The 25,189-nt window shown below is 43.4% G+C and overlaps 1 protein-coding gene across 6 annotated transcripts in view; it reads right to left on the reverse strand.

Moving 5' to 3' along the window:
- LOC119894408 (A-kinase anchor protein 13-like) overlaps positions 1-25,189 on the reverse strand; it is a 184,601-nt gene that overhangs the window by 131,037 nt on the left and 28,375 nt on the right. For 5 of the 6 annotated variants that reach the window (XR_005442918.1, XM_038707144.1, XM_038707142.1 and 2 more), the window contains exons 3-7: positions 16,536-16,698; positions 14,584-14,681; positions 12,854-12,931; positions 12,277-12,493; positions 11,499-11,691 (exon numbers count right to left, since the gene is read on the reverse strand). Coding sequence is in view for 5 of the 6 variants with exons in the window: in XM_038707144.1 (XP_038563072.1) it covers positions 11,499-11,691; positions 12,277-12,493; positions 12,854-12,931; positions 14,584-14,681; positions 16,536-16,698 (749 nt within the window). In the remaining variant the exon portion in view is untranslated. The remainder of the gene's footprint in view (positions 1-11,498; positions 11,692-12,276; positions 12,494-12,853; positions 12,932-14,583; positions 14,682-16,535; positions 16,699-25,189) is intronic. The other variant, XM_038707143.1, reaches the window with a different exon arrangement.

A 25,189-nucleotide genomic window follows, 5' to 3' on the forward strand; every position in this document is an offset into this window, starting at 1 on the left:
TCCAGACTTGGTAACCACGCCATCCACCTCCACCCTAAGCGAGGATCAACTGAGCTGCCAATCACTGCTGTCACACTCATTGTTCTCAGAACGCCTCTCACATTTCAGCTGCATGAGCCTGAGTAAAGGAAGAGCTGCTCACCATCAAAGTGCACAAAGACTGTTACTGATTTGCACGTTAAAGTCCGTGCCAATATGATTGGTCAGTATGAGGTAATTACAGATAAACTGGTATCAGCATTTATAACAGCCGATTAATGATGATTAAAAAAGAAATGGAGAGAGAGTCTTCACTCTTGTCGTAAGCGTTGCATAGTTTGCCCATCAGAGGGCACTCTGCAACTCCCCTGTTGGCAACAGCGCCACAAATTCCCAGGCATCCGAGAACCCACAACAGATCTGTTCAGTGAGTTGGTCATTTGTCATGTGTAATACATAACTTAATAATAACAGTAAAAATAGCCCTCATCACTTCTCTTAGTCCAAATACACCTGACAACATTCATGGCTACAATTGCTAACCCTCCTGATTTTACTGAGAGACTCCCGTCTTTCATTGCCGTCTCCTGGCTACCTCTCGGGTCACAGCAGTATGTTTAATGTTAGAGTAGTTGAGTGGTGGAGGCTATGCAGTTGAAAAACTTGATTGTAGATTAATTTCTGAAACAGTGTGGCCGTTCTAGCGAATGGTTCAATCATTTCTCCCTAGCCTTTCACTTATTCTGGTATTTATATCTGCGAGCCACGTGTCTGTAGTTACAGTCAGTGTGTCAGAAATGATTAAACCAGAGGGGACATGTAAATAAACGGAAGCTGAACAACTATATAATACATATATATATAATTTGGGGCGGCTGGAGGAAGTAGAGCGGGTTGGCCGTTAATCGGAAGGTTGGCGGTTCAATCCCTGGCTCCCCCTGGTTGCGTGTCGAAGTGTCCTTGGGCAAGATACTGAACCCCGATTTGCCCCTGGCGGCTGTTCCGCCAGTGTATGAGTGAGTGTGACTGTTAATTTCCGTTTGAGCACTTAGGCTCAGTGTATGAATGTGTGTGACTGGTGAATGCAGATGTAGTGTAAAATTGCTTTGAGTGGTCGAAAAAGACTAGAAAGGCGCTATACAAGTACGGAGCATTTGCATAATACGGCATCCTAGTCAAACAAAGTTATCTAGCTCGTCTTCAAAATGTGCAATGTTGGTGTGAAATCTCAAAGTTAAAAGTCCTCACTGTAGCATTAGATGCATACAACAGCAACGTTTTCACTGGGTCACTGTATCATAGATGATGGCTGAAAAAGTTTTCTTGTAGCCTTGATAGAATTAAAAGAGTGCTGGAAAAGGATGTGATTGTGCTACATTGAAAATAGTCATTGTGGCAGATAATGTGTAAAGTAATAACAACTGCATGACAAAAAAAGGGGGGTGGGGAAGAATAATGGCCCATACATCGACACATCGGATTTTAAAATCTTTGAATCCTTGTTATCGGTGGGGCTCTAATGCACGTACCTCTAACCTTAACAGCACAAAAGACACTGAGTGCATGTTAATGCAGTGACTGCTGACACAACGCAAAGAACTGTCAAAAGACACAAAGAAACATCTCACACAGATTCCCAGAAATCGATGTATGCTGTAAACCTGTTTGTCTTTGCAACTTAGCCCGTAATTGATTAAAACATAGAAAAAATTATTTGTCACCAGTGGATTGTTGCCTCAGATTTATTTAACACTTCAGTGTTAATAAACAATATTAATAAAAACACAGAACAGGTTTTCAGTTTACATACAAAACTTTATTGTTAGATTCCATTGGCTTCTCTCAGAGTGTTCATGAACCGACTCACTGTTTTAACCACACCCTTGACCCTGTTTTGGTATATGGTATTGAAATTGAACATTTAATAGTGTTCCCACAGAATCCCTCTTTATCTGACCACTGGGGCGTGTGTGGCTCAGGAGGTAGAGCGGGTTGACTGTTAATCAGAAGGTCGGCGGTTCAATCCCGGCTCCCCCTGGCTGCATGTCGAAGTGTCCTTGGGTAAGATACTGAACCCCGAATTGCTTGTTCTGCCAGTGTATGAATGTTAGTTTCCTTTTGAGCACTTAGGCTCAGTGAGTGAATGGTGAATGCAGATGTAGTGTAAAAGCACTGAGTGGTCGACAAGATTAGAAAGGCGCTATACAGAGCATGTTCGATAACTTTTGAGTTTGTATTGCTGAACTACACGCCATTGGGCAAAAATTTCTATACAAGATGTCTGTCTGATAGTGCTGTAGCTAAATTTAAGGATGCGATTCCATCAGCTCTAAATTCATTATCAAGTCACAAAGTAACGGAGGACTCCTATGCTAATTTCAGTCCCTCCCAAATCGATCATCTAGTGCTGCAGGCTCGCTGCGAATGACACTCGACTCTGTTGCCCCTCTAAAAAAGAAAATAATTAAGTTAGTTAGTTCCATGGTATAATACTGAAACTCAAATATCGCGGAAACTTGAGAGGAATTGGCGTTCCACCAAAGTGGAAAATTCTTGTTTAATTTGGCAAGATAGTCTTAAAACTTATAGGAATGCCAGAGCAGCGTACTACTCGTCATTAATAGAGGAAAATAGAAACCCAGGTTTCTTTTCAGCACTGTAGCCAGGCTGACAGAGAGTCACAGCTCTATTGAGCCAAGTATTCCCATAGCTCTCAGTAGTTATGACTTCATGAGCTTCTTTAATGACAAAATTCTAGCTATTAGAGACAAAATTCACCAAGACCTGCCCTCAACTGGCACCGACTTATCTCTTAACTCAGGAACCTTAGAAACAACTGTAAAGCCAGACATATGTTTAGACTGCTTTGCTTCCCTCAATCTTTACCAACTAAATTCAATAATTTCTGCATCTAAACCATCAACCTGCCTCTTAGACCCCATCCCGACTAGGCTGCTTAAAGATGTTTTACCCTTAGTCAGCACTTCTATACTAGATATGATCAATCTATCTCTATCAACAGGCTATGTACCACAGTACTTTAAAGTAGCAGTAATTAAACCTCTTCTGAAAAAGCCCAAACTTGATCCGGATGTTTTAGCCAACTATACACCTATATCTAACCTTCCATTTCTCAAGGTCCTGGAGAAAGCAGTTGCTAAACAGCTGTGTGACTTTCTACAGAGCAATAGTTTATTTGAGGATTTTCAGTCAGGATTTAGAGTTCATCATTGCACAGAGACAGCACTGGTGAAAATTACTAACAACCTCCTTATTGCATCAGATTTGGTTTTATTAGATCTTAGTGTTGCATTTGATACCATTGAATATTAATACCAATACCAATATTATCAGGAAATGTTCCATAAACTTTCATTGTTATGCAGATGATACTCAGTTATATCTATCGATCAAACCAGATGAAACTCATCAGTTAGCTAAACTTCAAATGTACCTTCAGGATGTTAAAACCTGGATGACCTGTAATTTTCTAATGTTAAACTCAGATAAAACTGAAGTTATTGCTCTGGGGCCCGAGCCCTTGATGGCACCGCCCTGGCCTCCAGCACCACTGTGAGGAATCTTGGAGTTATCTTTGATCAGGACATGTCGTTTAAGTCTCACATTAAGCAAATTTCAAGGATCGCCTTTTTTCACCTACGTAATATTGCGAAAATCAGGAACTGTCTAAAAATGATGCAGAAAAACTAGTCCATGCATTTGTTACTTCTAGGCTGGATTACTGCAATTCCTTATTATCAGGCTGCTCGAAAAAGTCCATTAAGACTCTTCAGCTGATCCAGAATGCTGCAGCATGTGTTCTGAACCAGGAAAAGAGATCATATTTCTCCTGTCTTAGCTTCTCTGCATTGGCTTCCAGTAAAATCCAGAATAGAATTTAAAATCATTCTTCTTACCTACAAAGCTCTTAATGGTCAGGCACCATCTTATCTTATAGAGCTCATAGTACCTTACTACCCCACCAGAGCACTGCGCTCCCAGAATGCAGGGTTACTTGTAGTTCCTAGAGTCTCCAAAAGTAGACTAGGAGCCAGAGCGTTCAGCTATCAAGCTCCTCTCCTGTGGAACCAGGTTCCAGTTTGGGTTCAGGAGGCAGACACCATCTCCACATTTAAGAGTAGGCTTAAGACTTTCCTCTTTGATCAAGCTTATAGTTAGCTCAGGCAAGTCCAGAACCATCCCTTAGTTATGTTGCTATAGGCCTAGACTGCTGGGGGACTTCCCATGATGCAATGAGTTCCTCTCCCTCTCCATCTATATGCATTCTTTTCCCATTAATGCATGTAACTTTGTGCTTTCTCGTCTCTCTCCTTGCTCCTATCACTTTCTGCAGGTGTTTCTGGCTGTGGAACCCCCTCCAAAATACAGGAACAATGAAATCATATTCACAGGAATGCTATGAATGAGTAACAAGCTTTCCTTGTTTGACAGTGAAAGGGTAAGTCTCTATCAGTAACTAGCAGCTGTGTAAGAACAGCTTTGTTCTCTTGGTTCAGGGCTTTGACTCTCCCAGCTCTACTCATCTGTCCTTACACTCCTCGACCCCTATTTCTTTGTCCTTTTTTTCCCCAGCAAGGGGACTGACTGACTCAGCCACAGTGAAGTCATCAGTATGAGACAAAAAAGGGAAACAAGGAGAAAGGAGGGGAGAGCAGGAGGAACAGTGAGAGGCTATAAATCCTTCTCTCTATGAGGTGGTGACTCATATCTGTTGTCACATGAACTCCTCAACACACACACATATAAATCCATGTTGTACAGGTAAAGGTTTGGGTTTGGTGAGGAACACTGGTGAGAGGGACTACAGCTGTGAATTATCTTGTAGACACAGTAAATATTTTGTCCGGATGGTGGAGCTGGGGGAAAGCTTGTGTATAGTGTCCAAACTGAAAAGAGTTAATTCTATGGGGAGTATGACTCCATAATTTCATGGTAATCTGCCAATTTTATGGTGTTCCATTTATTGTGAACAGATGGCATTTGGCTGATAGTGGCAGAGGAAATGTCAGCGTGGTCACCAAAAACAATATTTTAAATCTTGCATTGTTGACATCCATATTGCTTGTTAACCACCTTCACTGTCTTTGTAGGAACATTACTACTTGTGTTAGTGCCTTATCACCACCAACTCTCTACTTGCACATTGTAGTGTGACGTAGTATATCCGATTGACGACCAGCACATCTGTTTACTTCCTGTCAACTCTACAGTGACGTTATGGTTAGGTCTGTACATATTGTTAGTAGTATTTATCATTCCTTTTGGTATGTATTGTTTTTGATAAAGATCTCAAGTTTCTTAGCTACCCATTAGTGATGTTAGCAAGTCACTCAGTGTAGTTCCAACGTTAGCCTGATTTTCACAGCTTAGCTAACGTTAGGTCATATGGCTCTTTTTTACACTCTGTGCTTGGAAGAACTGATCACTTTCGCAAGATGGTATACATCATTTGGCAGCTCTTCCACACACAAAGTGTAAAAAAGAGCCATAGTGACCTAATGTTAGCTAGCTAAGCTGTGAAACTCAGCATCAACGTTGGTACACTAGGTGACTAATGTTAGCTAATGTCGCTAAAAGGTTATGTAAAACCCTGAGGTGATAATTAAAATGATCAGAAAAGATCAGTAAATACCATTAAGAATATGTACAAAGCTAAAAGAAAAGTGAACTAACTTAAGGATGAAAAAGCACTTTAAGGTGATCACTAAGGTTGGAGGCAACCCTAACCCTAACCTTACTGTAAAGTTGATATATGGATATCCATCACACTACATTGTGGAGGTAGAGATCTGTCACAGATCAGTGAAAATAATGCAAAACAAACAGAAGGATGTGAAACTTTCCACTTGTGCGCTCGTACATGCGTGTTTCCTGTGCAATGCATGATACAAACTAAATGAAGAGCCAATCACAAACCTCAACAGAACCACCATCATTATACATGGTGCTATTTTACACGGTCCTGTTAAAATGCTAGTTTTAGTTTAATCAAACCAGAGTTAGGTAATCTGGTCCTAACCATACTGTTGGCAGATTCTGAACTGGGGGTTGGGGCAGGGGACAGCAATCCAACACAATATCCACAAGGAAAAAACAGTAAAGGTGTTAGTGGTATAGAGGTAGTTGATATTTTCCAAGCAGGTCTTGTTTATCTCTTCCTGCTATCTGTCTCTCCACCTCCCCAGTCTTTTTCTCCTGTGTCCTCTCCAGGTGCTAACAGTGTAATTGGCTATGCAGTCTGGCCTCACAGCTCATTGGTTAAACAGTTCTGAAGCTGGCTAATCACCATGCCAAGCCAGTAATAAAAGAAGCCAGCCAGAAGAGTTCACTCTCTCTCACCTTGTGACTCTGTCACTGCCTTGTGTATGAGCACACTTACACAAATTATAGAAAGAAAGGTATATGGTAGGAGGTTGGACGTTATGTAAGTTTGGGGTACCCTGTACATTTTTCACTCACATCATTTATTTTTGTATGTATTTCATATCAGAAAGGTTTTTATTTTTACAGCAACATGTTAACAAACAGACATAACAAGGTGGAACAGCAAAAAACTAAAAGATTTAACTTAACTTCTTCAGCTAAGTTAAAGGAACATGTGGGGGGCCCACAGCTGCGCCTATACTCACAGAATCTGGAGTTAAGGTACGTAACTAACATTCTATTTTGTATAGTTGTCCTCTGTCTAGTCAATAGATCAAAGGACCCAGAACAAACTATGGTGTTCTATGATGTGACTTCTTTGTTCACTCAGAGTCACTCAAATATGACATGCTCTCTCTCCTGCTGACAGCCATTTAATAAAAAAAACAGCAGCGGATACAAGTCGCCTCTAATCTGATTGACAGGTCGCCATGGTAGCGACATGTCAATCACATGGTAGTCCCGCCCCAAAGCATACTTACTTTCTGGCAGAGATGCTCACAAGTCTTTGAGCTAGAGTCCAAGTCAAGTCTCAAGCCTCTGAACAAGAGTCCAAGTCAAGTCTCAAGTCTCTCGTGGTTATTACGAATGTTGTATCACCTGCTGCGTTCAATCCAGGTTGCTAATAAAACTGCATGGCTATAAGGAATTCTGTAACTGTAACCTGCTTTTCATTTACAGAGCACAACTATGTAATGTGCAATGCAATTATTGACAGCTTATTAAATACTGTAAGTTAACACACTCCCCAGAATCTCAAACCCAGTGTAACGTTAACTAAATAAAACTGTAAAGTTACATGGTCAACAATAAGCTGTAACCTGTTTTTAACTTACAGAGCACAACCATAATGTGCAATGTAATCACTGACAGCTTAAACTACTATAAATCAACAATCCACCAGGCTCTCAAACCAGTCTTTTCATAACGAACAACAGTCAGAGTTAATCTCCCGTAAGTCATAGCTGAAGCAAGAAGCAAGCTAACGTTAGATGGCAAAAGCTGAGCTAAACATGTTTTCTCACCACAGGTTACTAACCTATTTGCGTTCAGCGTGTCTTTGTTTGGGTCTTGTTTTATGAAGTTTTAAAGCCAAAGTATGCTTTGCACCGGACTCAGAATCCTCTTCTCCCCACACTCTGATACACTCACACACACACACCTACACCTCAGGTAAACACCCTGGCTTGCCCCACTTCTCTCTGTCTCTCTCCCCTAGACTAAGAACTTGTCTTTTTTCTGTATATTTCCACCCGCGATCCGTTATCACAGCAGCAGGTGAGCTGCACGTCGGCTTAATAATGACGCAGCCTATCAAACAACTGAAACCAACATCTCTGTGTGTTCACTGTTGCTTTACCTGGTTCGTGCGTAAAATATCCACCGCGTCTGTGTGAGAACACATGCACATAAGACACCATCTTCAAACAGACACCTTCCCCCACTGCCATGCTCTCACCCCCCCTCTCTGAACCCTCACCTGCACTCATTTTGTGAAGAGGATGTGAGCCAGCTCTTCCAGAGGCAGAAGATCAGGAAGGCTGCTGGCCCAGACGGTGTGTCTCCATTAGGGCTGACCCCGAATAGTCGAACATTCTATGCTTCGATGGGCGGAGCCTGATTCGACTGTCAATCTCACAGTCGAAGCATCGGAGTGAAACAAGGATCATGCCATTTTGGCGATATGGGTTTTCTCCCAATAAGTTAATATACAGCCTATTAAAATATACATTTCAACGTTTAATGCTGTAAATAAAAATGTAAAAACAGTAAAACTAAATAAATAATAAAATAAAATAAATAAATAAATCCAAAATTGTAACCCTAACCCTGGGTCGTCAGTGCGCATGTGTAGGCGTAGCGTGTATGTGTGCAGTGGCAGTGGAGGAACACTTGCTGAAGAGCCCCAGCTTCACTGGTGTTGTGCCAAGTTGTTCGCACCTCGCAGGACTTTTGGAAAATTTGTCACTGTTGATGAACCACATAAAAAATATTATATCGTTTTTAAACAGAGGGCTACATAAAAGTCTGCACAAGACCGGTGAATGACAGGCGAGAGAGAGAGAGAGAGAGGAAAAAAAGGGGTCTTCACAAAGCCTCAGTTTAGCTGGAAATATACAGTGTAAGTTGAATGAAAAGAGACTGCAGCTGTGCAGCTTCTCAAGATTAAAGTGAAGCCACCATGTGTGTGTCCCCCCAATCGCCGTGCACAAAACCACACACATGATTCGACTATCAATTGACTATAGGCAGGACTTGACGATTCTGATTCGACTATGTAAATCCTTAGTCGGGGACAGCCCTAGTCTCCATCCTGCCTGGAAATCTGTGCAGACCAGCTGGCCCCTATCTTCACATAGATCTTCAACAGATCACTGGAGCTGTGTGAAGTTCCCTCCTGCTTCAAATGCTCCACAATCATCCCGGTCCCCAAAAAACCCTCCATCTCTGGAGAAAATGACTACAGGCCTGTCGATCTGACATCTGTAGTCATGAAGTCCTTTGAAAGACTGAAGGACATTACAGGCCCCTTGCTGGACCCACTGCTATTTGCCTACAGGGCTAACAAGTCAGTGGATGATGCAGTCAATTTGGGACTGCATTTCATCCTACAACACCTCGACTCTCCAGGGACATATGCAAGGATCCTGTTCGGGGACTTCAGCTCGGCGTTCAACACCATCATCCCGGACCTCCTCAGCACCGAACTCACCCAGCTCACTGTGCCAGCCTCCACCTGTCAGTGGATCACAGACTTCCTGACTGACAGGAGTCAGCAGGTGAGGCTGGGGAACATCACATCCAGCACCCGGACTATCAGCCCTGGCCCCCCCCAGGGGTGTGTGCTCTCCCCACTGCTCTTCTCCCTCTACACCAATGACTGCACCTCAGGAGACCCATCTGTCAAACTCCTGAAGTTCGTTGACGACACGGTCATCGGCCTCATCCGGGACGGTGACGAGTCGGCCAACAGATGGGAGATTGATCAGCTGGCTCTCTGGTGTGGTCAAAACAACCTGGAGCTTAACACGCTCAAAACTGTGGAGATGACCGTGGACTTCAGGAGGAGCCCCCCTGTATACCAAATCCACCTACTTCATGTACATAACACAGCACATAATACTTATTTATTCCAGCATTTGCACTTATCACACTGTGTACATGTATGCTTGTATGTGTATGTGCACCTGCATATCACATCCACCTCCGACAATAATAACATTAATGGTAATAATAATTTTCTCCTGCATCCTTTGCACTCTGCTCATTGCACTATTGTCTCAATCTGTCTGTTTTTGTTTATAGGGTGTACATATGTGTTCTCTATACTGTAGCCTGTGTTTGATTTTATTATTGTATTGTTGTGTTATTGTATAAGTAAGCACATTGTGAGCATTGTACAATCCAGAGTCAAATTCCTCGTATGTGTACACATACCTGGCATTAAAGCTGATTCTGATTCTCTTAATGCACAGACCTGTATATTAGGGAGACTAAACAACCACTACACAAACGCATGGCTCAACACAGAAGGGCCAACTCCTCAGGTCAAGACTCTGCAGTCTATTTACATCTGAAGGACAGAGGACACTCGTTTGAGGACCACCAGGTGCACATTTTAGACAGAGAAGATGGATGGTTTGAAAGAGGTGTCAAGGAAGCCATCTACACCCTGGTTGAGAAGCTGTCATTGAACAGGGGAGGGGGTCTACGCCACCACTTATTCCCCACTTACAATGCTGTCCTTTCAACTGAACAAGCATTCACTTTTGGCCTCAGGTGAAGATACCAACGATCGTCGTTCAGTCTTGGCCTCGGGTGGCTCTAATGACCATGACGACATCCGTTACAACAGCCAGGAACACTAATGAACCAAGCCGGGCTTCGGGCCAATTTTCACATCATAGTTCACACACAGGCATTGGGCCTGTATTTGGCTTCTCCTTTTTATGTTTTGGACATCCATCAATTACAAGAAACTATGAAAAGCTGGAGATGGTAAAAAGAAGATTTATAACCTATCACACTGACACATGTGACACAGTCTGTTTGTGCACGCACACACAGCTTTCACACTGCGTAATTTTCTGGGAGTATTACACCAATATGCCGGCTCACTGCGCTTTGTGAAAGGTACAGATTTTTATCCGCTTCTGAGACGGGAACGTTGGTAGTAACAGAGCCGGAATGATGTCTGTGTGAAGAGCCACAGCCAGCATGCCAGCGCACTGACGTGACAGTGTTTTTCTATCACGCCACTGGTTCCAGAAAGCCGGATGGTTATGTGAAAGCACACAGGGATTAATGATTTTGCCACAACAGTTTTGTTCGGTATGAATGAGCGAATGAAGCATATGGGCGGATATTTTTTCTGCGTTTATTCTGGGATCTTTGTATGAAAGCAGCTGAGCTTGTCAAAAATGCCATTTTACTGTGGTTTGAGATAATAAACATTTAAAATAACATGGTGATATGCTTAAAGTTTTATATCTATGGATTAGTAGGCAAGTCAAGTGTTGATTTGAGCGGCTAAATTGATTGTCAACTCACTCATTTAGCAAACAAAAGAATGCTCCAAACATTTTTCTAAATTAAATTTATAAAGAAATGAAAAGAAATTTACCACTTTGCCATAAAAACAAAACTGAACTGAAATGGCTGCAACAGGCTGTGTTATGGGGAGGAGGAAAAACACATGGGCTCAGGCCAGGCTTGTGCCGAGAATTCTGATTAGCTGTGGGACATGGGCCGGGATCGGACCTGAGCGTCTCAAGCCAAGGCCGGGCTAGGGCTTCGATTTGAGGTCCGTGCAGAGCTCTATTTCTCAGATTCTTTGTCTCAATGTTTTTAGATTTTGTCTTTTTTGAACACCATCTTAGTGAAGCTGTGCGCGTATAATAGTGATGGACTAGATGGATTAGTTTGAATTTACATTCAAACTAACAGAATCCTACAGTCTAATAAACATAATATTCTACTACCTAAAGGCAAACAAAACAATAAAACAACAAGAAAAAAACAGATACTGTGCTTCAACAGCTCACAGTGAGTCAACTGTAATTTCAGCTACTTACTGTGAGAAGAACTCCTTCAGCTGCTGATGTCCTCTGCTCTCTGCCAGACATGCTGGAGTTAGTCCCTGAGTGTTGGGCCTCCTTAGCGCCTCCCTGCCTCCCGGCTGCTGCAGGAGGAACGATGCCACGGTCCCCAGACCATAAGTGGCTGCCAAGTGCAGCAGGTTGGAGAGCTGCCGGCACTGGGAAACAGCTGGACAAGAAGCAAAAAGATAAAAGGTGAGGAGACGGACTGATGATAAAATAGAACAGAGCTAGGTAGACACCTCCTGGTGGAGAGAGAAATGTCAGAAAGAAGAAAACAGAGTAGAAGATACGTATTATTTAAACATAGGTACTGCCAGACAAATTTTAAATTAAATTCTATGATCAACAATATTTGTTTTAAGCCCAGCACGTTAAAATATTTGTTTTTTTCCACCAGCCTTCTCTAAATATGGCTTGATTTAATTTACATTATGCTAATGATGAATTACCTGGGACACACACTACATCCACTTTGAAACAGTTTTCTTATTCTTATCATATTAAATGCTTACCTTGAAGGAGGTCTCTGACTAAAAGCTTGCTAATTAAAAACATGTTTGCACATGAATGTTTGAATGTGCTGTTGCTATTTTCCACTGGAGTTTAATAAATGTGACTATTTTACAATTTATCTGGGCTTGGTAGGTGTCAGAGAGCGTACAGAGAGTGGAGGCCACAGATGGAGTAGGTAACACCGCTGGTCCGGCTGGTTCAAACCTTTACAAACTTGCCTGGTACCATTCTATCTCACCAGAGCAGCTGTCCAGCAGCGTGGCGCCGTCCAGCCATGTTTCCTTGTGTGTCCTTGTGTTGTGTCTGTTCGTGTGTGCATTTATGTCTGTCGCTGTGACAGACACTGGCTGGTTACCCATCTGCCTGTCCACAACTGTCGTCTGGCGGGGCAGGGTGAGGTGTTTCAGGGCCAAGGCAAGGCTGTGATCCAACCTCTCACACTCTTTCAATGGAATCTGACACACACAAAAAATATACAGGTGAAAAATAACACGTGTCATTGTTTATTCCTCTATGTCCTCTCTCCGCTTCTAAAAACATTTCTTTGAATGCTGTTTGTTTCAGTTATCTGACATTTCTTACTTCTAGACAGACTTTGATTTTATTCAAATCAATATCAAAACAAATATCTAAGACAATTGAAGCAGTATGAAAAACATTCTAATGTCTAAATACACCTAAAAAACATTTTATGTTGAATGAAAGTGACTCCTTTTCCAAATATATGCAACATTTTTAGAGCCCTCAAGGTCTCTCCTACTCTAATGGTGTGTGTTTGTGGGAATAAAAAAAAACAGCAACAAACTACTACTTACCTGCTTATCAGTCAATAGTAATGCTTCCTGCGGAGCTGTGTTGTCAAGCAGTAAATGGGCCATGTCGAGAGCCAAGTCCTACACACAACACACACCATTGATATGAACATTGCCAATATTCTTCCGAAAAACTCGACCTTTTAAAGAGGAAAATATTTAATGTCCATCTTTGTTGTTTTGCCAGAACTTGCAGCACAGGTCATTTAGAAAATAGTCACATTTCAATCATTGTGATGTATCGCCTTAGAAAAGGTTGACAGAAACAGCAAATTTCACTGAAAAAGTCTTAAAACACACAACACATTTGTTTTGTAACAAGTTCTGACCAATATATGTGGTGCGCACATTCTGCTTGCCAAACTCTGTTTCTAAATAACCTCAAACATATCTTTGAAATTTCTGTCATTTCTTGAATGTAACATCAATTTACCTGTCATGCTATAATTTTTACAGTGCATATACATTCAGTGGCCACTTTATTAGGTCCACCTTTCTAACACCTATATGGACCCCCCTCTTCTTCCCGGCTCCAGAACTCTTGGTGTCATGGATTAAACAAGGTGCTTGAAACATTCCTTAGAGACTCTGCTCTATGCTGACATGACAGCATGACACAGCTGCTGTAGATGTGTCGGCTGTACATTAATGCTGTGAATCTCCTGTTCCACCACCTGCTAAAGGAGGTCTGTTGAACTGAGATCTGGTGACTGTGCAGGCTGCTGGAGTTTACTGAACCCACTGTTACGTTGGTGGAAGTAGCTTGATGCGTGCTTTGCTTGGCACGTTATCTTGCAGGAAGTCGCCATTAGAAGATGGGAAAACTGTGGCCATATAGGGATGCACATGGTCAGCAAATTTACTCAGGCAGGCTGTTGAGTTAAAGTCATGCTCGGCTGGTGTGCCAAGAAAATATTCCCCACGCCATTATACCATGACCAGCAGCAGCCTGAACCATGGACACAGGGCAGACAGATTTGGTATAAACATGTTGCTTATACCTTAAACGTTTTTCTGTGATTTACTGTCCATTTTGGTGTGCCTGTGCCCACACGAAGCCTCAGTTCCCTTTTCTTAGCTAGTGTTAGCTAGTGCTGCGTGTTCAGAGATGCCCTTGTATTGTAACGCCTGCTTATTACTTGCTGCGGGCTCCCTGTCAGCTTGATCCAGTCTGGTTATTCTCCTCTGACCTCTCACAGCAACAAGGTCTTTTCGCCCACAGAGCTACAGCTCATTGTCTGGTTTTTGTTTTCCGCATTTACTGTAAATTCCAGAGGCTGCTGTGGTGAAAATCCAGGAGTAGTCAAAGCACCAACATAATTAATTCCATGCTCAAAATTACTTACAGTACATTTCTTCCCCATTCTGATGTTTGGTCTGAACATGTCTGCATGCTTTAATGCACTGAGTTGCTGCCACACGACTGGCTGGTTAGATATTTGAGATATGGACAGGTGTACCAAATAAGTGACCACCAAATGTAGTATGCTTGATTTCTTTACAGGATGAAAACAAATTCATGTTCTAAATCAGGCTGCGAAATTATTTTTATCCACCAAGGACAACGTCAGGTACGATCCAAAATACGTAGGCTGTACTGCTCATAACTAAGCAGCTGCTGTTATAAATCATTTCCATCTATTCCTCTGGTCAGCTCAGCCCAAAAATGCATACGTTGCAAACCTGAAACTCAAAGTGTCCAGTTTAATTCAGTGAAACAACTGTGCTGTTACCTGTACGAAGCAGAATGCCACCTGTGAGTATGTGTCCACTGGTTCACCAGGACGAGCCAAACACAGCGTCACCGAGACCTGCTCACACACATTATGGCCTACATACACAGGGAAATCATTTCTGACCATAAATATGAAAAACCTTCAACATAAATCAAACACACACATTTTTGCACTCATATATATACATTTCACCTACACAAATAAATACATTTTGAATACATGTTATTCTGTCATAGAAGACACACACACACACACACACACACACAACACACACACAAAAAGCAATGTATCACAGAGACAGCTGAAATGAAAGGCTTTAAAGCTGCTTCAGGCACAGCACTCCACCTAAAGAGGCCTCCAGTTTGAGAGCAGCGGACTTCCTCATTACTGGCAGCACAAACAGCTAACAGACAGCCAGTATACAGCTACATTATGTGCTAACAGACCAAAAAAGGTGAGGCTTCAAAATAATGAGTCTGTGCACCGGCCATATAAGCTATAGATGTCTTGGAACTTCAGATCACCACTGATCTCACCTCAGTACAGTTTCAAGTAACCAGTGAGATTAACAAACCTTTACAGATAGTTAGCTGAGGGGAAAAACTGCGTTCAATAGAATATTCAGAAGAATAAAACATTATTAGATTTGGAGTACACAGTCCATGTCTCTCTCACTCCTAACCAGAAGATGGGCTGAGAAATCCATTTGGTTTTTTATCAAACAAGAGAAGGAAGGAGGAGAGACAGCCATTCCTCTGTTAAATGACAGTTCAGAGTGGTTGGAGACACCAACTTTTTTAGATAGAACTGTGTTGAAGAGGTGCAGTAATAATGGGTCACCACCATCAAATTTTGCCCTCTGTCTTTGTCTCGACTTGGTCTCAGAACCTAAAAGTCTTGGTCTTGTCTCGGTTTGGGCGGTCCTGACTACCCTGCTGTAGGTGAAACCAATGTGAGACGCACATTTTGAACAAAAAGCGCAGGGAGGCGTCACATCGGCCCCTGTAAACAGGCACTGCACTAGTTCAACGTAAATCATGATGGCTAGTTTAGATGAAGGTTAGTAAAGGCAAGGCACAATTCTTAGTTGTAAGTCAAGCATATAACCTCTGTAAAACAGTGGTTTGTAAGTTTAGTTGTAGATTAAAAAAATTAGATATTACTTGTCAATCACTGATTTTGAGAGGTTCTGATAGGTGAAACCAGGCTTACAATATTTATGCTAAGTTAGCTGCTAACCAGCTGCTGGCTATAGTTTCATATTTTCAGCATCTAACTCTCTGTCAGAAAGTGAATAAGCAATTTGCTCTTAATGGAAACTCTCCAGTCTCCATGTTTACCTCTTGCCTTTCTGAATTCAGTAAAAGCAGTCATAGTCACCAGTGAGTTTCTCCTTTTGAGAAAAATACTGTTCTCATTCACTAAATAATTCCATTCATCTCACTTTGTTGTTCTTTAAATCAGTGTTAAGCTACCATTAATGAAAATCAACACCTCCTGTACAGATGTTTGACTTTGTGACTTATTATAGTATGATCAGCTTTTTAGTTACACATATCTGACAATATGCACAGATAAAGAACAGTCATCCTGACAACACATCCAATCCACTGCCTTCAGAAACATCCAGGCTAATGATCCTGCTCACACTGCTATCTAGAAGTTTCCACATGCTCTGCCACACCCTGTACAGTTCACTTCACAGTGTAGTATTGTGTAATGCACAGCTGGGTGTGGTCACAACCGCAACAGACTACACCTACCAGTAATACCGCACATCACTCCACCCACCTACACATCCACTCTCCCAATCACACAAACATCCATCCTTCATACCATTTCCCTCAGAGTGATCCTAATACGTTAATTGTTACTATAGGACAGGAGAACGGTTGAGACACCCAATACTTTTACAAAAAATAGTGTGTGCATGTGTGTGTGCGCAGTACCTGGACACACAGCCTGCAGTGTGACGTGGCTGACTCGCAGTGTGCTAGTCAGATGTCTTTGGGTGGATCCTGATAATAAAAGAAAAAACTCCACCTCCTCTTGTTCTCCCTCAGCACGACACACATCATCATCATCGAGCTGTACAGTCAAGAGACACTCTCCCTGAGAGGAGACACAGAGGCAGTGATATCAGCTTTACATGTGAACACACACCTTCTCACGAGTGCAGACTGATCATGTTCATCACTACTGGTCGTGGAGGTGGCTTAGCCACTGTTTTTAAAAACTGTTGTAAATCCAGACTTATGCCTGTCCATGTGTACTCTACTTTTGAGGTGCAACTTCTAAAAATTATGTCACTGCCCTGGTGCTATGTGCACTGGTGTATAGGCGTCCTAAAGAGTTTTCTGATATTTACATTTATGTACGGTGTGCTATTTTCATACTGTTTAATTCACAAACAGTCGGGCATACCGCTAGCACGCAGACACATACAACATGCACACATAGACACACACACGCACACACATACATACAGGCACACCAAACACACACATATAGATAAACACACAAGGATACAACACACACGCTAGCCTTCACTGCATCCGTTAGTTGAATGATGACTACACTTAAGCTCACCTTTTGGAATGTTGGTTCAAGTGAAAAGAGATAAAACAATTTTAACCATCTAAATAATCTACAAGCAGACACTGTCTCACTTTAGGAGACTAATTTATCCAAGACAGCAGATAAACTAAACTCACCACAGTTACCTCACTCGTACTCAGCCTGTTATAACTCAAAACAAAGAGGTGTCACCATTATGATAAATAGAGAAACACACTTCAATCATAATACCACTACTATAGATCCAGAGGATCGATTTATTATTGTTAACTGTGATGGCCGCACTAGCAGCCACACATGGAAACAACAACTCACTTTTGAGATGATGGCAGCAGCATGCCTTAGTCTGACTGCGTTTTTCGCCTTATTCCATTGCTTACTGGTAAGGCTAGAGGGGCCTATGTGAATATGGACTTAGATGAGGCTCATGATTATGACTGTGTTAAAGATGCCATTTTAAAGAAATATGACATTAACCCAGAGACCTACAGACAGAGATTCCGTTCAACAGATATTGATACTGGTGAAAGTCCCAAGGAGCTGTATGTAAGACTGAAGGAGCTTTATGGGAAATGGATCCAACCAAAAGGTAAAACTGTTGGTGAAATTATAATCTTGGAGCAGTATTTGCAGATGCTATCTCCTGAGCTGCTGGTATGGATCAGGGAACACGATCCCTCAACGGCTGCAGAGGCTGCTTCACTATTTACTACCTGTGCGGCCAAGAGGGTCACACAAAACCAATGTGCCCAAAGAATCCTGCTAAGCTCACTCAGATGTGTGTTGTGCCATGGCAAAATGACTGTAAATATTACAGCAATGAATCCATGAAGATGACTACCGTCAGGGTTAATGGTAAAGCTCTGAAGGCCCTAATTGACTCTGGCAGTGATCAGACCCTGGTGCACAGGCAGTTTATACCATCTAATGTTATCATTCACATCTGCTGTGTACATGGTGATAAGAAACCTTACCCCACTGCTGATGTTTACATTGAAGTGCAAGGACAACCCTACCTGTTGAACATTGGTGTTGCTGACAACCTTCCTTTCCCAGTAGTGCTGGGTAGTGACCTGCCAGTCTTATTTGATTTGTTAAACCAACCTCAAAATTGCAATGTTGCTATAACCAGAGTCCAAGCCAAGGTGGTAGATGACCCCTCTGTTACCCTCAGTGCCCTGCCTTTTTATGATGCAGACCTGGACACTCAACCAGGGAAGCCCCGGATAACACTCAGGCAAGAGGCAGGAGAGGTTCCAGCACACTGTCATAAAATCCCCAGTTGCAGTAGCTCCAGACTTGTCACTAGGTTTCAAGATACCTTCAGACATTGTTCAGATGCAACATGATGACCCCAGTCAAGTGACTTTATTATGTAGTGCTAAAGAGAGAGAGGTGGAGAGTGAGTTTGAGTACAGTTCCGGGGAGGAGTATTTCCTGCAGAATGGTATTCTCTATCATCAACATGGATCATCTAAGCAGCCAATAGTTCCCAAGGTGGCCCGAGACACTGTACTTCTCTTGGGCCACTCTGTTCCCTGGACTGGCCACCTAGGGAAGCACAAGACCCTGGCTCACATTAGATGGTACTTTCACTGGCCTTGTTTGCGGGCAGATGTTGCCCAGTTTTGTAGGACTTGCCCTCAGTGCCAGAAGACTTCAGGTAAAGGACCATGTAGAGCTCCACTCCAACCCCTCCCCATTGTTAGTACGCCCTTTGAGCGTCTTGGTATGGATATTGTTGGTCCCGTGGAAAAAAGCAAAAATGGAAACCGCTACATGTTGGTGATCACAGATTACTCTACCAGATACCCAGAAGTGTTTCCCCTGAAATCTGTCAAAGCAAAGATTGTGGCATTCTCCTTGGTACAGTTCTTATCTAAAGTTGGTTTCCCTCGGGAGATTTTAACTGACCAAGGCACTAACTTCATGTCCACACTTCTGAAACAGGTTTACCAACTGCTTGGCATCAACAGTGTGTGAACAACCCCCTACCACTCACAGACAGACGGACTGACGGAGCAGTTCAATCAGACCCTCAAGCAAATGCTCCGGAAGTTCGTCAATGACACTGGTTCTGATTGGGATCAATGGCTACCCTACCTCCTTTTTGCATACCGGGAAGTACCCCAGGCCTCTACTGGGTTTTCCCCATTTGAACTGTTGTATGGTCATGAGGTAAGGGGACCACTGACCTTGCTCTGGGAGGCTTGGGAAGGGGACCAGCAGAGGGAGGGGGGTGTTAACATCATCTCCTATGTTGTTCAGATGAGAGACAGGCTACAAAAGATGTCAGAACTTGCCCAGCAGCACACGGCGGAGGCCCAACGGTACCAGAAAGTCTGGTATGATAAGTCGGCACGGCAGAGGACCTTTGTTCCAGGTCAGAAGGTCCTAGTCATGCTGCCTACCAGTGACAGAAAACTGATGGCAAAATGTCAGGGAAACAACTTGGACCCACCACCTACCAAGTTACTACTGCAGGCCGACCACGTTCCAGCAGGGTGCTGCATGTGAACCTCCTAGAGGAGTGGTCTGAAAAACCTGAGAGGAAGGCAGAGGTATCGCTGATCAGAGCTGTGGAGGAGGACGAGGTGGCAGATGACCAATATCTGCCCTCACCAGCCCCCACAGAACCTTGGCCATCTGTCAGCTGATCAACAAAACCAGATGAAGGCTTTATGTAATCCTCAAATATTTCAAGAGTACCCAGGTCGCACAAATATGGTGGAGCATGATATCGTGTTAAAAGAGGAGGCTCCAGTTAAATGAATGAGTTAAAGGATCCCAGAGCGTCTCCTGGTGTCCCTGAAAAAAGAAGTGGACCTGATGCTGTCACTGAGAATCATTGAGTGCTCAAAAAGTGAGTTGTGTAATCCATTGGTCTTGGTTCCAAAAAAGGATGCTACAATGCGGTTTTGTATTAATTTCCGATTCCTGAACTCTGTGTCAAAGTTTGATTGCTATCCAACGCCACGTATTGATGACATGATTGAACGCCTGGGGAGAGCAAGATACCTGACCACCATCGACCTGTGCAGGGGTTACTGGCAAGTACCTCTGACTGAGAAATCCAGGGAGTTGACTGCTTTTCGGACCCCGTGGGGTCTGTACCAGTTTACAGTGTTGCCATTTGGACTGCATGGGGCCCCTGCGACCTTTCAAAGGCTCATGGATCAGGTATTGTTTGGATGTGATGACTATGCCTGTGCATATCTTGATGACATTGTGATTTACAGTGCTACTTGGGAGGAGCATCTCAAGCACCTGAGGGAAGTACTGGAGCATCTCCAATTGGCGGGCCTGACTATTAACCCGGCAAAGTGTGTCTTCGCCAAGCCTGAGACTGAGCATCTGGGTTTCATTATTGGAAATGGAGTGATCAAACCACAAGTTCACAAGGTACATGCACTGGAGTCCTGCCCCTGCCTCAAACCAGGAAGCAGCTGAGGTCCTTCCTGGGGATGGCAGGTTTTTATCACAGATTCATCCCCAACTTTTCAGCCAGGGCTGCCCCGCTCACAGATCAGACCAGATCAAGGTGTTCCAACCAAGTCCAGTGAACGGAGGAGGCCGTGGCTGCATTCCGGGACATTCAGCAGTCTCTGGGTAAGGACCCAGTCCTCTATAGTCCTGACTTCGATAAACCTTTCATTCTACAAAACGGATGCCTCTGAGAGGGGTTTTGGAGCCGTTCTTCTGCAGGGACAACAAGGTGACACACATCCAGTGGCTTTCATCAGCGGCAAGCTATTCCCTAGGGAGATGCGATACTCAACCCTGGAGAAAGAAGCACTGGCAATGAAGTGGGCCCTTGACTCACTTAAATACTACCTGCTGGGCAGGGAGTTCACATTACAGACTTCCCACAAGGCCCTCCAGTGGTTGCAGCGAATGAGTGACACTAATGGCCGTGTCACTAGATGGTATCTGGCCATGCAAACCTTCCGCTTTACGGTGGAGCACATTCCCGGCAGACTCAATATGACAGCACACTACGTCTCTCGCTGTCACAGCGAGAGTTCTGCAGCCAAACATGAAAACAACAACTCACGGCGGTAACTCTCTCTTTTGTTTTGAGCACATTACATATTATACAAAAATAACTGGACACACACTTTAGTTTTAAAAACAGTTTTATTAGTTATTTGACATAGTTTCCTATTTGGGTGCACACATTTAGTTAACTTTGTCAATTTAGCTAATTTCAGGTTCATTATCTTTAAGTTATGTTCTATGAAATTAATACCTTTCTTTTTGAGTTACCAGTTCCTGGGGAGTTGCTGCTGGCGGTCTCTGGCTGACAGACAAAAGGACTTCCAACTGACTCTAAGCTGTTTAAGTAGGGGAATGGATAATTGGACTGCGCCATGTTTTCCCATATCATGGGGGTGGCAGAGTGTTCCATTTTTGAATTGTGTTCTTTTCTTTGCTAGTTATACTTTGTTGTTATGATTATTTGATTGATTTATCCTTAGTTCATATTAGGTAGTGTTGGTTTAACATTTGTTGTAGTTATTGTGGTTTGTTTATATATTATGTGTTTGTCTAGCCCCTTTGTGTCAGAATGGCCTGATCAGCCACTATATAAGTTTCCCCAATGACTCAGTCTTGTTAGGTCTGTTTAGTTAGTCTAGGTCTGTTTTGTTCAGCTTATGTTAGGGTTATGTTACCTGAGTTCTGTTTAGACCTCTTTTATGGGCCCAGAATTTTCTATTTTGTTTCATAAATTAGTTTTTTTTTGTGCTTTGTAATACAAATACATATGTTTTTGGAAACTTACTTTCTGACTCCTCATGCTTGACAGCTTGGTCCCTCACATTAACATTTCGATTCAAAATACTAATTTATGCATTGCTAATATTTATGGCTCGAATGTTGACAACCCCTCCTTTTTTCATGCTTTCTTCACCTTACTCTCTGCTCACTCAGATACAGCTCTTATAATAGGAGGGGACTTCAACCTGGTATGTAATCCAGCAGTTGACAGGCTCAGTACGGCAGGCAGTCACCGTATTTGGAAATCAACACAACAGTTATTGTTTTCAGACAGAATCAGTTTGGCAGGTGCTGATAGAAGTGACAGAGTTTGTCACTTCAAGGGCCAACAACTGTGGCTGAAGCCATGGGATTTCTCTTAAGATTTCTGCTGCTGTCCTTGCTAGCAGTTGGAAGACAACAAGCAAATGTTTACAGGATTGGATCTACGAAGTATGGCGATAACGTGCCACTTGCAGGCCATGAACCAGATTCAAGTAGCCTCAACAATGGAGACAAATCTTTATGGTGCACAGGGCCATTAGACAGTGGATCACAGGTGTAGCATGGCTAAATTAGCTATGAATTTTAATACATTTCTGAGAATTAATACCCAGTTATGAATTTTAATATTCAGAAAATATAAAAAAATCCATAAAAGCTCTCGTTAAAAGGACAACACCGGAGTTGTTATAATCCTAGAGTCTCCGGACCTCTAGGTAGCATTTAATAATTATACAATTATTACTAGTGATCAGTTAGTTAATAATCACTAAATTATCTTAAATCAATCAGTTAGTGTCATATCTAAAGGGTTAATTCTCTTGGCAGGGACTTGGAAATAGGCAACACACAGTTTTTCTTGATTACAGTGAATTTATTTAATGTTAATTAAAGCGATATAAACGGGTGGTTAAATACAGGGAAAATAAACAAAGGCTGAACTATGAGAAATGGAGGTTCGATTGTGGGAAGCATTTGACTCATACGGCAGAGAAGAACTAATGAAATTAAGCTATGAGTTAAAAGGAAATGTTAACATTACGGGACATCCCTGACCACAGAATGTTTGTTAGGTCTTACGGCTTGTTGACGGCCTGCTTTGGCCTGTTGCAAGGGTCCCACGCTAGCTGCCCGATCCTGGCTTTTTGCTAGGGATTCTCCGGGGTTCTCCGTGTCTGAAGAAAACGCAGTCCTCCGTCTGGCAATTCGGCTATTTTCAGGTTTCCTTCGTTGCCGCTGACGAGACCACGTGGCTTGGTCTGACCTCGGTGAAGTTGGCTCGGCGAACAAGCTTAAAAGGGAACTTCGTCGTTCCTGAATTAGACCAGTGTAACTTAATGGACTGATAACTTTAACAAAACAAAAGAAAGAAAGAAAATAAAACAAACTGAGGGGCAGATCGATGTCGTGGCACTTCGCGTGTGTAGCTTCAAGCGAACAAAGGCCTGTTGCGCTGGTCGAACTCTTAGGGCGTTGCCTGGAGAGGCACGCCGGATGCGTGTCGAAGCGTCCAGAGAGCAGAGCGGAAGACCAGGGCACGAGGGGAAGAGCAGAGCGAGAGAGCGACATCACGTGTCGCGCTTTTGTTGTCTGGGGCGTGGTTCCCCAGAGGGCAGTCCTTTGTTCCCGAGGGAGAAAAGGACTGCCTTTCTAAACTTTAATGTAAAAAAAAAAAAAGAAAATCTATTTGCGTGTATTATAATCTAATATTTTCCACAATCAAACCTCAATGGTCAAATGGTTGTACCGTTTTAAGTTAACCATTTGGTAACAGGAAACAAATGTCACGTTATTGGTCAGGACATTTATACATTAACGGCATTTCCAACGATGGTATGTAATACTTATTTCGTCCACTTGGGGGAGCTCAGGCTACATGAGGAAAAGTTAGATTAACCCAAAACAATCTTTCCTTAGGAAATGGGGAATTCAGCCTTAAATTCAAACTGGATAATTAATAGAGTATAGTATGACATTTCTTTATCATCATTTCTAAAGGAATTGTGTGAGAAAGTATTGTGAACAAGTATTGGTTACACATAAGATGACGGAGTGTCCTTAATCTTGCTGAAAGCCAGTTTGTGCCAAACCTACAGTATTTGTTCAGATTCCCCCAGCATCCTTACAACCAGCCCCAGCAACCGCAACCGCAACCACGGGGGCACCAGGAGCCTCAACTGCAGGGGCCCCAGCTGAATAGCTATCTGCTGCCTAGCTTCCTGCCTCATCCCCAACCGCGGGTGCTCCAGCGGCCTCTGCCCCATCCACAGATTCACCTGCTGCATAGCTACCCGTCCAAGCAGCCTCAGGTGCCCCAGCAGCCTAGCTACCTGCACAAGCAGCCTCAGCAGCCCCAGCAGCCTAGCTACCCGCCCAAGCAGCCTCAGCAGCCCCAGCAACCCCTGTCCGGCAACCTGCCAAAGCAGCCTGACCCGCAGGAGCCAGAGGAGTCCCAGCAGCCTAGGTACCTGCCCCAGCAGTCCGGCAACCCGCCAAAGCAGCCTCAGTTTCCCCAGCAGTCCGGTTACCCGCCAAAGCAGCCTGAGCCGCAGGAGCCAGAGGAGCCCCAGCAGCCTGGCTTCCCGCCCAACCAGTTTCAGCCTCAGGTGCTCCAGCAGCCTAGCTACCTGCCCAACCAGTTTCAGCCTCAGGTGCTCCAGCTGCCTAGCTACACGCCCAACCAGTTTCAGCCTCAGGTGCTCCAGCTGCCTAACTACCTGCCCAACCAGTTTCAGCCTCAGGTGCTCCAGCTGCCTAACTACCTGCCCAACCAGTTTCAGCCTCAGGTGCCCCAGCAGCCTAGATACCCGCCCAAGCAGCTGCCTAACTCTCCGCTGTCCCAGACGCCTAGCTATGTGCTCCAGCTGCGGCCCCAGCAGCCTAGCTATCTGCCTCTGAGCTATCTGCTCCATCTGCTGCCCCAGCACCCCAGCCATGTACCCCAGGAGCCAAGTTACCAGTCTTTCTGGCCTCCTCAGTGCCCCAGCCAGAGCTGGAGCTGGAGGTTTCTAAGCAGCCACACTACAATGGCTGGCCAACTGCGACACAAGGAGTTGCCCCTGAAAGGGATACAAATGGGCACTACAACACGAAGATGCATCAAGGACCACCTTCAGCTGACTCATTGTATGACATGTAAAATTAAAATAAACCTTGTGATCTGTTAAAAAAAAAAAAAAAATCAATTCATCCTATCACCATCAGTGATCATACACGATTTTCACTCTTACTAAAAAAGGCCAACTAGAAGTCGGAGACTTAATGC

This window comes from Micropterus salmoides, unplaced genomic scaffold (assembly GCF_014851395.1).
Source record: "Micropterus salmoides isolate LMB-PRFRI ecotype aquatic unplaced genomic scaffold, ASM1485139v1 Ms_hic_scaffold_8, whole genome shotgun sequence".
Lineage (NCBI taxonomy): Eukaryota > Metazoa > Chordata > Actinopteri > Centrarchiformes > Centrarchidae > Micropterus > Micropterus salmoides.